General features: G+C 38.8%; 1 protein-coding gene across 1 annotated transcript in view; it reads right to left on the bottom strand.

The window, feature by feature from the left end:
- The window catches only part of xxylt1 (xyloside xylosyltransferase 1), a 43,867-nt gene extending 29,167 nt beyond the window's left edge, over positions 1 to 14,700 (bottom strand). The window contains exons 1-3 of the mRNA XM_034710095.1: positions 14,217 to 14,700; positions 11,173 to 11,809; positions 4,417 to 4,564 (exon numbers count right to left, since the gene is read on the bottom strand). Of these exons, the coding sequence (XP_034565986.1) occupies positions 4,417 to 4,564; positions 11,173 to 11,709 (685 nt within the window). The 5' untranslated portion in view covers positions 11,710 to 11,809; positions 14,217 to 14,700. The remainder of the gene's footprint in view (positions 1 to 4,416; positions 4,565 to 11,172; positions 11,810 to 14,216) is intronic.
- Positions 14,701 to 14,709: the final 9 nt, after the last annotated feature.

Below are 14,709 nucleotides of genomic sequence, written 5' to 3'. Positions count from 1 at the left end.
CCTAATCCTAACCCTAATCCTAACCCTAATCCTAACCCTAACCCTAATCCTAACCCTAATCCTAACCCTAACCCTAAACCTAACCCTAATCCTAACCCTAATCATAACCCTAACCCTAACCCTAATCCTTACCCTAACCATAATCCTAACCCTAATCAAAACCCTAACCCTAACCCTAACCACAATCCTAACCCTAACCCTAATCCTAACCCTAATCCTAACCCTAACCCTACTCCTAACCCTAATCCTATCCCTAATCCTAACCCTAATCCTAACCCTAATCATAACCCTAACCCTAATCAAAACCCTAACCCTAACCCTAATCACGATCCTAACCCTAACCCTAACCCTAACCCTAATCCTAACCCTAATCCTAACCCTAACCCTAATCCTAACCCTAATCAAAACCCTAACCCTAACCACAATCCTAACCCTAACCCTAACCCTAACCCTAATCCTAAACTTAACCCTAACCCAAATCCCAACCCTAACCCTAACCCTAATCCTAACCCTAATCATAACCCTAACCCCAACCTTAACCCTAATCCTAACCCTAAACCTAACCCTAACCCTAATCCTAACCCTAACCCTAATCCTTACCCTAATCCTAACCCTAACCCTAATCCTAATCCTAACCCTAAGCCTAACCCTAATCCTAACCCTAATCATAACCCTAACCCTAACCCAAATCCCAACCCTAACCCTAACCCTAATCATAACCCTAATCATAACCCTAACCCTAATCAAAACCCTAATCCTTACCCTAATCCTAACCCTAACCCTAATCCTAATCCTAACCCTAATCCTAACCCTAATCCTAACCCTAATCATAATCCTAACCCTAACCCTAATCCGAACCCTAACCCTAGTCCCAACCCTAACCCTAATCCCAACCCTAACCCTAACCCTAATCCCAACCCTAACCCTAATCCTAACACTAACCCTAATCCTAACCCTAACCCTAATCCGAACCCTAATCCGAACCCTAACCCTAACCCTAATCCCAACCCTAACCCTAACCCTAATCCTAACCCTAACCCTAATCCTAACCCTAACCCTAATCCCAGCCCTAACCCTAATCCTAACCCTAACCCTAATCCTAACCCTAATCCTAACCCTAATCATAACCCTAACCCTAACCCTAATCCTTACCCTAACCATAATCCTAACCCTAATCAAAACCCTAACCCTAACCCTAACCACAATCCTAACCCTAACCCTAATCCTAACCCTAATCCTAACCCTAACCCTACTCCTAACCCTAATCCTATCCCTAATCCTAACCCTAATCCTAACCCTAATCATAACCCTAACCCTAATCAAAACCCTAACCCTAACCCTAACCCTAACCCTAACCCTAATCCTAACCCTAATCCTAACCCTAACCCTAATCCTAACCCTAATCCTAACCCTAATCAAAACCCTAACCCTAACCACAATCCTAACCCTAACCCTAATCCTAAACTTAACCCTAACCCAAATCCCAACCCTAACCCTTATCCTAACCCTAACCCTAATCATAACCCTAACCCCAACCTTAACCCTAATCCTAACCCTAACCCTAACCCTAATCCTAACCCTAACCCTAATCCTTACCCTAATCCTAACCCTAATCCTAATCCTAACCCTAATCCTAACCCTAATCCTAACCCTAATCCTAATCATAACCCTAACCCTAACCCTAACCCAAATCCCAACCCTAACCCTAACCCTAATCATAACCCTAATCATAACCCTAACCCTAATCAAAACCCTAATCCTTACCCTAATCCTAACCCTAACCCTAATCCTAATCCTAACCCTAATCCTAACCCTAATCATAACCCTAACCCTAACCCAAATCCCAACCCTAACCCTAACCCTAATCATAACCCTAATCATAACCCTAACCCTAATCAAAACCCTAACCCTAACCCTAATCACAATCCTAACCCTAACACTAATCCTAACCCTAATCCTAACCCTAATTCTAACCCTAATCCTAACCCTAATCCTAACCCTAATCCTAAACCTAATCATAACCCTAATCCAAACCCTAACCCTAACCCTAATCACAATCCTAACCCTAACCCTAACCTTAACCCTAACCCAAATCCCAACCCTAACCCTAATCCTAACCCTAACCCTAACCCTAATCCTTACCCTAATCCTAACCCTAACCCTAATCCTAATCTTAACCCTAATCCTAACCCTAATCCTAACCCTAATCCTAATCATAACCCTAACCCTAACCCAAATCCCAACCCTAACCCTAACCCTAATCATAACCCTAATCATAACCCTAACCCTAATCAAAACCCTAACCCTAATCACAATCCTAACCCTAACACTAATCCTAACCCTAATCCTAACCCTAATCCTAACCCTAACCCTAATCCTAACCCTAATCCTAACCCTAACCCTAATCCTAACCCTAATCATAACCCTAATCAAAACCCTAACCCTAACCCTAATCACAATCCTAACCCTAACCCTAACCCTAATCCTAATCCTAACCCTAACCCTAATCCTAACCCTAATCCTAACCCTAACCTTAACCCTAATCACAATCCTAACCCTAACCCTAACCCTAATCCTAACCCTAACCCTAATCCTAACCCTAACCCTAAACCTAATCCTAACCCTAACCCTAACCCTAAACACAATCCTAACCCTAACCCTAACCACAATCCTAACCCTAACCCTAAACCTAATCCTAACCCTAACCCTAACCACAATCCTAACCCTAACTCTAATCATAACCCTAGGATCAGGGTGAGAATGATTTTGTAACAAAAGAAATGCACACAATTGGGCATTATAAGGCTTCTCATAAAACACCGTATGTAAAGGGTTTTCAACACAAACTATTATTTTTTGCAAAATTAAGGTAAAAAATATACAGCTACAAAAGATCCTAAATTAAGAGCTGTTTGAGAGTCGAAAGAGCCGGCTCTCTGAAAAGAGCCCAACTTCCCATCACTAAAGCTCATGCTTACTACCTTTTGCACTCTTAGTTGCCCTTGGAACTATTTGTATTGTAAAACGTATCAATGTAAATACTTCAGACCTGTACCATAGTGATAAACAGATAACACTTCAATTTGAATCAAGTAAATACCACTAGTATACTTTAAAACAGAGGGTCATTTCATTCCTTGTGGACTCAACATGACAGCATTTATACTTTTCAAGTAATTGATCTTCAACGCTTTCAGAAAATTAACAGTAACAAGACTCACATATCCCTTCGAGCCACCAAATGGTATCATAACAATGGTGTATGCTGTTTTGTAATGACAGCACAATTTTATAATTTATTAGAAATGTATTCAAATTATTTCACGGACCCCCACGCTATGGTTCGCAGACCCCCAGGGGTCCCAGGACCCCACTTTGAGAACAACTGAGCTAGAGTACGGTAATTGAGCCAAATGTACCATAAAACATAAACAATATACTCCCGTTTTCTGTGAATGCATGATTATGAAGTGAAGGAGAAAAGATGTGAAAAAAGTTGTGCAGTGTCGCTGTCTTTTCCAGCACAGCGAGCACTCAACTTTCAATGAATGGGGATGTGTTTTGTTAATAGGGTCAGGTCACACGCAGCCATGTTGGAATAATTTTCCAGGACTATATGTGATTTTCCAGGACATTTTACTTTTTCTCCCATTTTCCAGGTGTTTTCCAGTACTGGAAAACTGGTCAACTGATTTCCAGGTTTTCCAGGACGCGTGGGAACCCTGATACATTTTAAGGCTACTTCCAACAACATAGTTTGAAATATAACAATTCAACCTGCAGTCACTTTTATGTTGAAAGACAGGATAATGTTACATAATACCATCTATCCAACTTGATATCAAGCAAGTTTTTTGGTGTTTGTTTTTATGGATCAATAATTACATCTTCAAATTATGGGAATGTATTTATAAGAATAATTGTTTCTATAGACTGTTTTTCTGTATTTTCTATTCAAACAGCTAAAAAACAACCCACTGTTTTGGGGTATAGGGAAAAATCCCAGAGCTCAAAACCATAACAACCTGCAGCATATTTTGCACCCATGACAGAAGAGGAAATGTTTAACTAATATGCAAATTAACTCTTACAGTTCTTATTTGTTGTTGTTGTTTTTTATCCAATGTGGCCTGTTTGTTATGATTTTATTTTCTCAGAATGTACATAAATATCCATAGTTATTAAATTGCTAATAAAGGTGATCAAATACGCCACTTTTGGGCACCAGTTTGGCCTTGCCATTAAGTAGTGTGGTTCATTTATAGAGGCTATGGCTCCAGGTTTGATTCCAACTTACCATGCTTGACCCCACTCTTTCTTCCCCGTTTCTGAAGAAGAGTAGAAGAGTAGAGACCTATACCTGAATAAAGGCATAAAAGCCTCAGAAAACAAACAAACAACAATGTTTTTCCTTACTGTCAGGCATGATGTGATGCATGGCAACAGACAGGAAGAAGATGGCATCACTGTAGTAAGCCCCAGAGCCCGAGCTGAAGTGCTTCTGCATGGCCTCCACGATGGGGAACAGCTTCTGTGTGAGAGCCTCCACATCATGGAACAACACCTGCAAAGAGGAGCAACACCGTGGGATCAGGGTCGGACAACAATATTCAAACTGCAGCAGAGTATAGTAAAGACATAATATGAGACGTTTTGCACACAACAAATGAAAAGTCTGTAATGTAGCTTTAATGTGCTATTGGTAAACCCAATGTCAACTTTTTAGTTGTCATTTTATAAAACTACTTAAAGAGAGTGAAAGAAACATCAATTTCAAGAGAGAGCTTTTCTCATAAGCATTTTTTTTATGTCATTACATGAACTGAAATAGGTGGTTGCACACAGTCATGCTGATCCACAATCAAAATCCCTTTAAACACCATCGTCTTGTGTTGCTCCTCTGGGCTGTGAATCCTTCGACAGCTGTGAGGCAGCAGTCTCTGCTCTGCTCATGTACAGTGGATATCCCCACAGATTACTGAAAGAGGATTTTTCTAATATAGTAAGCACTGATTATCATTAAAGCTTTCCTGCAGGACAAAATGAATATGATGGATGAGAACGAACAGTGTTTGCTTGGGAGAAACAGCCTCTTCTAGTTTGGCTTGGCATCAGTGAGTGTGTGTGTTGGAGGGTTCAGATTAAACCTTCACAATATGGCCGTATGATTATAAAACCGCCCCATGTGCTTCATTAGACAAACATAATTTAATGATGCTAGCAGATTAAGGTAAGCCCTCGACTGTTTGTGGAAATCAGTGCTTTTTTGGAGGGGTGATTGATGGCACATTATAGACTGAAGACTAAGAATATGGCCACGATCTGCAAATGCGTTCCCATTCATGTCTGTGGTTTCCGGTGTTTCTGCAGCCAGCCTCAAGCGGATTCTCGATGAATTGCAGTTTATAAACACTTCTGCATGGGCTTCATATTTTGAGACTGGAGGTTGCCGCTTGGTACTATACTGTTTGGTTATAGAAGTTTAGGCTTGATTAGTTAATAATCTCTTTATCTCTTTCTAGAAAGGCATGGAGTCCATTCTATTTTGAGAATTTCATGAAACTACCTCTGAATAACACTGATTTCAATTTTATTAAAAAGTGGAATTCATGCAGGTAGTCTACCCAATATTTCTTACTGAAACAAACAGTTACATAACGAGTGCTTCCTCAGAAACAAAGTCAACAGACTGATATGCTAGCTGGACAAGCAAGATGTTATGTAGCAAGAGTGCTCTACCCAAGGAGCCTATTTCTGTTGTTTACCTTTTCAAACCAACTTTTGAAATAAGCAAAAAAGTATGAAACTGACTAAACTTGAAGCTTTGTCTGTGTCAACATTTGATTAAGTTTCTTAACATGGTGATACAAAGATGTTGTTTTAATCCCCCAACGTGTTTTCAGGCTTCTCTGAACATCTTGTTACGAGAACTTGGCGAGACTTGATCGGAACCTAACATCAGGCTCTGCTGTCCTATAAGGACAATGTTAAAGTACATACCATACATTTTCTGTAAAGGCATAACTTTAGGGTTGTTCCTTGACTACAAAGCTGTGTGAAAAGTGACACCTACAAGCTTTGTCTAACTTTTTACCACTTGAAAAGCAGCTGAAACAAAGTGTTTCAGGCAGAAGCTGAATAGTGCTGAGATGAGTGTCTTAATGGACACCACTGTATGATAAATAAGGAGACTTTTGAGCTGCTAATCATGCAAAGCTACTCTGTAGGTGGCTGACCTGCTGAAAGAAGAAAATTATAAAAAAAGCCTTTTTTTCAACTCATCCTTATTAGATTATTGTGGTTATATGTGCTACATCAAAAGGTTTTTTGGTCACTTAAAGTATGCATTTGGAAGAACTACAAGAATCAACACAGCTGGGGATGTCTACTGACCTTTTGCTACTCTGGTTTCCATCTTTCTTTGTGCGATGAAAATAACTTTCAGTCCAAATGAACTAATTATTCCCATAAAAAACAGAGACCTCACTGAGAGTCGTCAGTTGACCATGATAGATTATACAAGGGTTTGAGAAATCGTATTTTGGCATCTTTTTTATAGAGTGTATTTACTCACCATTTAATAGGCTAATGATAAAAATACAAGACTCTTGGTCCCACTGGATGTTGTGGGGAAGGCACATAGTGGGAATTTAAGAAAGCAAGTTAGTCATGTACATTTTCATATTTCCTTGGAAATGACAAACAGTTTGTTGTTATCTTTTTTGATCCAGTTACTTGAGTACATGTGACTCTGACTCACTACCCCTGCTAAAATCAAAACTCAAAACTCATCTGTTTCCAACTGCATTCGCTGTCTAACTTATCTGCCTCATTTTAACTTGGTGTAACTCTGCTTGTTTTTATTTATTTTATCACATTCTTTTATTTATTGTGTTTTATTCTTGCTTCTTACTCAAGTGACCTTGAGTGTTTAGAAAGGCTCTTCTAAATGAAATGTATTATTGTTATTATTATTATTATTATTATTATTATTATTATTATTATTATTATTATTATAGAACGTTCCTGGTTCGAATCCCTGGTCGGGTAGGTGCCTTTCTGTGTGGAGTTTGCATGTTCTCCCAGTGCATGCGGGGGTTCTCTCCGGGTGCTCCGGCTTCCTCCCACAGTCCAAAAACATGCTCACCAGGTTGATTGATCACTCTAACATTGCCCGTAGGTGTGAGTTTGGGTGTGAATGGTTGTCTGTCTCTCTGTGTTAGCCCTGTGATAGGTTGGGGACCTGTCCAGGGTGTACCCTGCCTTCCGCCCGAAGCCAGCTGGGATAGGCTCCAGCCCCCCGTGACCCCTAACGGGATAAGCGGTCAAGATAATAGGTGGATGGATTATTATTATTATTATTATATGTTCATCACAACAAGATACAGAGGCTCTATATAAAGATGAGAATACGGGGAAATGGGAAAACCACTTCCCTCTTAAAAAAAATGTGGTCTTTGATTCCCATATAGAGTATACAGGCCCCAGAACTATATATACGTGTTGTGGCTTCCTAGTTGAGACATTCTTAATAACACACCCATTAAAGGCCCATTTTTGGGGGATTATACACTGCTATGATATTCGGGTTGACAGGAATAATTTTAAAATGAAGCATTTCATTGAGCAATGCCTGAGTGAGGAAGGATTTCGGCATGTTGTGTCATCAGGACTGAGTGAAAGTTGTTAGCAGTAATGAGTACAGCCTCCAGGCGGTGTGACTCCACAGGCTGTTTATTGAATTTAACACTGATGAGAAGTCATGCAGGCTAAAGATCTTGCATAACTTTGGTCTTACCCTCATGCTTCTTTAAGATAAACAATCAAAGAGGAATGACACTTGAGATGAGCAGACACGGATGTCTACATACTCCTAAACATGGCTTGGTCAGCCCCCAGGGAGTCCTCCTCCCATCTGTAACTTTGGCTAAGCTTCTGTGCTTGTGTGAAGAGAGCGGAGACTATGGCTGTACTTGTGCCAGTGGATGCAGAACATTATTTTATGACTCATTTTTCTTGTGTATGATGCTGAGAAGCACTGGTGCGGAATAACACCACGGAAATGATCAAACCACTGGTTGTGCAGCCTGCAGGCACAGTTGGAGCATGTGAATTTAATTCACAAGGAACACAGCTGTGAGAGAGGGTTATAAAAATTGTGACGCTGGTGCAAGATGAACCAACTTCAGTCTGAATGAAACATATATATTATTACTATAACAACTTTTGCTTTTCAATGATACACTGGCACAAAATCGTCTGCCAGCTGAGAGGTTTAAGTTGCAGCAGGAAAATCGGTTTAAATGTCTCCTAGATTATGAAGTTTTGGTATTGTTCGTTGGAGAATGGAGAGCAGACGGCTAGTAAAATAAATCTGACATTTTCCGATTGTAATATGTACCACTTATTATCTATATTGGTCACTTCAAATATCAAATTCACAAAGATCCTTATCAAACTCTTGAACCAAACTAAAGCAAAGTTGCTAAGACTGATACTGAGAAAAATTTGTGGGATCTGAAAATGTTAAATAGCAAATATTGGCTGGTTGTAATTTATTATGAGTTAAGGAACAGTCTTCAGAAGGAGCTTGAACGTTATATTTTTAACAGGACTGCAACGAATTGTAGTCATGTGCTCAAAAGATATTTTACAGTTTCAAAAACGATTTCTCAACTTATTTCTAGGGCTGGGCGATACGGCCTAAAATTAAAATCTCAGATTTTATCACACCAAACTCGATTTATGATTTTGTTTTATGTTAAATTTACAATTTAATTTTCTTCTTCCTTCTTAAAAATACAATACAAAAGACAAAGAAAAGAATAAGCTTGGAACCATATTGTAACCTTATTTACTCCACAAAGTACATTTTGGGGTTATTTCATTACTTGAGTTTATAACACTACTTTATGTTGCTAATTAAGACGTAGACTACACTGTAGTGGATTCAATTCAGCAGAAAAAATCCACTGTATTAGTTTTGGGTTACAGAACTACGGCAGTCCAAGAGCATTTTTCAAAATCATTCTTAATCAAATCCAATTTATCGATTTCATCATTTATCACGCAGCCCTACTTGTGGCCTGATTGGTTTGTAAGTTGAACTCAAATAAGCTTTTCAGACCATCTACATGTTACTCTATTGTAATGGCAGCAGCACTTCTGAAATGTTTCTTTTTTTAAACCAAGAGTCTCACTTACAATCAGTTTCAGTACATATAAGGAAAAAGTGTTTCTGTTAAATTCCTTTTATGTACTATTGTAATCCATTACACCATATTACATATTTTGTTTACATGTTATACACGGGGCATTGGTTGAGTCATACATTTTAGGTAAGGTAATCTCTGCAGGAGAGTTTGAATTTCTCAGAAAGAGACCTTGCCTGGTCCTCTCTGATACTATACAGTAATAATGTAGATAGTTTATATTGGTTAAGCAGTACTATGCCATCACTGAGCAGAAAACCTTGTCCTGTATTACTCCATGTTATGCACCACAACTGGGCTCCAGTCCAGTCTGAGAACAGAGAGTGAAAATCAAGACCAAACCTTCAAAACTGCCAAGAAGTCAAGCTGAGCAAGCTCCTAACAAATCTAATATGAGCAGGGGATCAGCCTGAGCTAAAACGGATATCACATCCACACCGGGTGTTGTCGATGATGAGACATTCTTGACACAGAAAGCCTACAAGGTGAGGAGGATTTACAAGCATAATAAATGTATAATCTGGGTTTTTTGTGTGAGTGTCTTGCTCTATGATAGGAGTAGGAGTAGAAATGGGGACAGGACACTGCATGTAACCCAAAGAGCAACAGAGACGGGACATAACTGAGTGTTTTGGCAGAGAGAGCACAGTTGCAGAGGGATGTCCCCGACTACACTTGTAGTGCAACACTGCCCCCATGTGTCCTGACTTTAAACAGAATCTATCAGCAATGACCATCTCTTGGAGGATGCCTTGTGAAGGGGTCAGTATGCTTATGGTGTCGTCAGACAATGAAATATATATTTTTGGCACTACGTCAAATAAAGGTGATTCAACTGTTTGTACTCTCATTATTTTCTGGTACACAAGTACAGCTGTCTCTGGAAAAACACAAACACAAACACACTCAGATTCAAATGAGTCAATCTACAACATGTTGTCAAAAAGTCTGTAAAATTGTGTCTATTCGTGTTCAGCTGAGGTCACAAGCTGACTCATATTAATGCTCGTTTGCATCTGTATGAAACTTTACAAGTGCAAGTGCATTCTGTGAGAAGTGCAGACTTAGTACGAGTCCACCAGACACAGTTGTAGACTCAAAATGTTATACATGTGCCACAAACACCAAATAGTTTCATAGGCATGTCTTTCTGGCACTGTTTCACTAATATTATATCTATTTTTTAGATAGTTACTGTATGTTGACACTTGATTCTGGCCTGCTAACATCTGTTCTTTCCGTATTACAGAGTAGGAAGGTTAGGAAGTTCTCATGATCTCCACTGGGGGAGATCTGGTACATCTACAGCCAGCTGGTTTAGAGTCGTATTTTTATGTGCCTGCTATGAAGAAAATAATGTTTACCATTTATTTCTAGTATTAATTGTTAACCTTAGTCTGAAATATCTTATAATGTGGTTCCTATCTTGTAATGGTGGAACAAGTGCACAGGACTTTTATGTCTGTATAAAAAAAACTGTTACATTTAAAGCAGAAGGATAAAATGCTGAAGATCTAGGTAGCATGGAAATCAACCAAATTACAGCAGACACATTCCGTTAATATATGTGGAAACAACTTAAGCCCTGAGGCAATTTTTAGAGCCTGATCATGGCAAGGCAAGGGCAAAAAAGACTTAGCATTAATGTTAAAACGGAGGCTCTGAAAGTAAATATTATTATTATTAGTAATAAATAATGTTGGAGTAGGAAATAAACAACTTTTTAGGTCATTCATATAATTTAAAAATATATGTTGTAAAAATTAATTAAGAATTCTTAAGAAAATACAAATACGTGAGTGGACTTTTTTTCCCCCTGCTAGGTTCAATGATTTATAACGTGAAATACTAACCCACTATCTGAATTGCATACCACTAAACTTGAGTGACATCAATTCACATAAATAAAAGCTTTACTACAAATATAATCCACATTATATTGAACATTCTAACAACTCACCTCATACTTAAATGTTGCATCAAACAGAAGTTCTAGCAGCATCCTCTCTCCGAGTTCTTTGCTGGCTGGGTCGCTCACAAAATGAAGCACCAACACCTCTCCTTCCAGGAAGCGTGCATGCTTCACCATAGACAACATGGCCACCCTGAACTTATCCTGCAGGCTGCGGCTCTTGTCCACCTTGGTGAACATCATGAGTGCATGGTGATGTTGATCGACAGCTCCACTGTCCTGTCTCCTGGACAGAAACCTCTCGCCCTCTCCTCCTGCATCTCGCTCCTCTCCTCCTTGCTCCTCAGATCCAGCCGAGTGTATGAGCTTGGTGTCCACAGAGAGGTCTGCATCATTTCTGTTGGTGTTGTGGCTGGCCTGGCTCTGCTTGATCCTCTTTGTGGTGCTGGAGAAGTTCTGCCTCTCTGAGCCAAAGTAGTAAAAAGCAACAACCGCCAGTGCAGCAGCTAGGAGCAGAACAAACTGATAGGACCTGAAAGTACTGATCCTACCCATGATTCTGACTACCAGTCTTAAGAAGCCCATATCTCCGTGTTGGTGTCATGAGAATGCAGGTGTACACGGGGGAACATTTATCATTTTGTGTCCTTCCAGTTCATAGTTTCCATGAGATGCTAACGCTTTCCTGGGAAAGACAAACAAATATTGTAGTTTTAATTAAAAAGGTGGCAGTACCTACACAAAAACCAAGAATGATAATGTAATAAAATTATTAATAATTACAGATAATGTTAAAACAGAGATTTTTTAGAGATTACTGTACTCCTCTTTCTACTGCTAATCTGTGGTGCAGTTACATTCAAGCTATAAAGGGAAAGCTTCCGGTTGCATACAATGATGCATATGGAATCTTTCTCAAAGTACCAAGATGGACAAGTTCAAGCTTCATGTTTGTCTCTAATAATGTCCCTACATTTCATGCTGTGCTAAGAAATGTTTTGTATAAATGAATGTGTCGCCTTGTTGATTCAGATAATAACATTTTACGGGAGCTCACTCAGCTCACATTAAGTGACAAAAGGTATTTTTCTGGTTTCTTGAAAACACTGGAACAAATGTCTTTTTATGTTTTAATGATGATGAACATGTTACCTGTAGGTATTGCTGCCCATGTACTGTATTTGTTATTATTTATTTCTAGTTTTTTCATACCTTTTTATAATGATATGGACTTATGAATCTGAAATAAAGTACATATGCAGTATATACATATATATCGCAGGGAAATTTTGTTAAATGAACAGATTTTAGTAAAACAATAAAATGTTTATTTAAAAAGGGGATGAAAACTTTACTAGTTTATATTCAACTGAAATATAAAAATAAAACATAATTTTTTCTAAAAAGATAAATACTTTCGGATTGACATCCATGGCCTGATCTCCTTCAATTGACATTAGTACATAATATTATTCAACCAATTAGATTTTTTGCTGTGGGTTTCTTAAAATAGATTTAATCTTGCTGCTATTATACCATCCTGGACACTGACATTTAAAGATTGAAATGGGATGGTAAATGCATCATTTATTTTTCTTTGTTAATTTATTTTATTAATACTTTTCATGTTGCTTTTAAGCATTGAAATGTATAACTGTGTCTCTTGTTATAAAAGTAACACAATATTCAAAATATATATCCTATGCTGTTTGTCTCTCCTCGGCAGTGGTGGACAGTAACAGTAGATTTACTTGAGTACTGTACTTAAGGACATTTTTTTTAATTTTGTAAATTTGTACTTTACTTTATTGTACTTTTTACTCTACTACATTTCTATCAGTGCTCTTGTTACTCACTACTTTTGCAGCTCATGAATTCCCTTCTCTTTTCTGAAATCTGATCCCTAGGTCAGTAAAATGTGTTTATGTAGTTATGTTTGTCTCAGTGGTTTAGCCATACAAACATACAAAAATTCACTGTCCAACCTGAGAAAGTGTGTTGAGCTACATAACGTTTGTTTCATTCCAGATAAACATTTCAAACTAAGTGGTCTGTGCTTGGAGTAACTTAGTTTCTGTTTTTATTCCAAGGTATATTTTTTAGAGATTTCAAATAATGGTTTCTAGATAAACATAATGTAAGCAAATGTACTTCTATGCATTCTTGACTGCACTCATGCTTTGGGAAAATACACTGAGATTTTTTAAGACTACTACTTTGAATACTTAAGTATTTTTAAAAGCAAATACTTCAGTACTTTAAGTCAAGTAATAATCTGACTGAACAACTTTCACTTGTATTGTAGTAATATTTGACCTGGAGTATCTTTACTTTGACTTAAAGGTGCTGTGAGGAACTTTTGTTATGTATCAATTCTGGCGCCCCCCCCTGTGGACAAAGTGATACCTCTTATCTCTTGTCCTATACATGCAAAAGTAGTGTTTTCAACAAAAGCCTCATCCTGTTGTGTTCAAAAGTCAACTTTATCAGGCAATGTGATTATTTTCCATGAAAACAGTCAAAGAAAGGCTGTTTCTGAAGCAATATATCCATCATCTGGTCTGGCACCTACCCCCCCAGGGCGGTTTCAGGCATTAAAAATTACAACAGAGAAGGTGCTAGTGTTGCTGCTGATGGACTTGTTTGCTATTGAAGGTCATAAAGAGGCATCAGTATCATTTTCAGTCTGTTTCTCAACCAGTTCAAAACTCCTCACAGGGCCTTTAAGTAATGAAGCTGTGTACTTTGTCCACCACTGCTCATTGGTGGGGGGATACTCAAGTGAAGTAAAAAATACACTCCACAATATTTCCCTCTTAAAAGGTGCAGATTTGACAGAAAGTCCAATGATAAGTATCACAGTGTTGAACTTGTGTAGCTGAATGTTAGCTCATGGCACCTCTGAGATATAGTTTGTGCTGCTTAAAGTGAAGGAGGGGGACAGGTTACTCAGGACTCTGGAGGCAGCACTTTCCAAACATTTCGCGCCAATGAACATTGACGAATACAAAGCTCTAAAACCCCTCTTTAAGTAAACACATGAACAAAAGTTCTCATTTCTCAAAGGTTCTCAAAGGGGTGCATCCACTTGCCTGTCTCATGTCGTCGATCTCTGCAGATCCATCCTTGACAGCTTGTTCGAGGATTATGATGCAATTACTCACTGGTTCCTCAACTCATTGCAGCATGAAAACTTCCATGTTTGCTTAAGTTTAATTGAAATCGAATTAGGCAAGTTGCCTCCATGAAATGCCATCCAATCAAAGTGTCTGCCGATACCAAAAACACAGTAACCTGTTGACATGCAAACTCACATCGAAGATGCTACGTTAGCAGGAAACGACTTTGCGCCTCGATTCGGGTCCTTGAGTTGCTCTCCGACGCAGTTTGTCCAACCTATGCACAACCTAAGACCTTTGTTTAGAATGACTGATGCATCTTAGCAAGCGCTTGTCGCTCGGGGATTATCATGGTCTTTGCATGACCTTATGATATCCAGAAGAAAAGGGTTAAAACGTTGCACAAGAGTTCACCACCAGCTAGCAGCCTAGCAACTAAATAGTGACACAACCATCTTAACCCCGC

This window comes from Notolabrus celidotus, chromosome 2 (genome assembly GCF_009762535.1).
Source record: "Notolabrus celidotus isolate fNotCel1 chromosome 2, fNotCel1.pri, whole genome shotgun sequence".
Classification (NCBI taxonomy): domain Eukaryota; kingdom Metazoa; phylum Chordata; class Actinopteri; order Labriformes; family Labridae; genus Notolabrus; species Notolabrus celidotus.
Note: the sequence above shows the minus strand (reverse complement) of the source record. Positions and strands in the feature narration are given on the sequence as shown.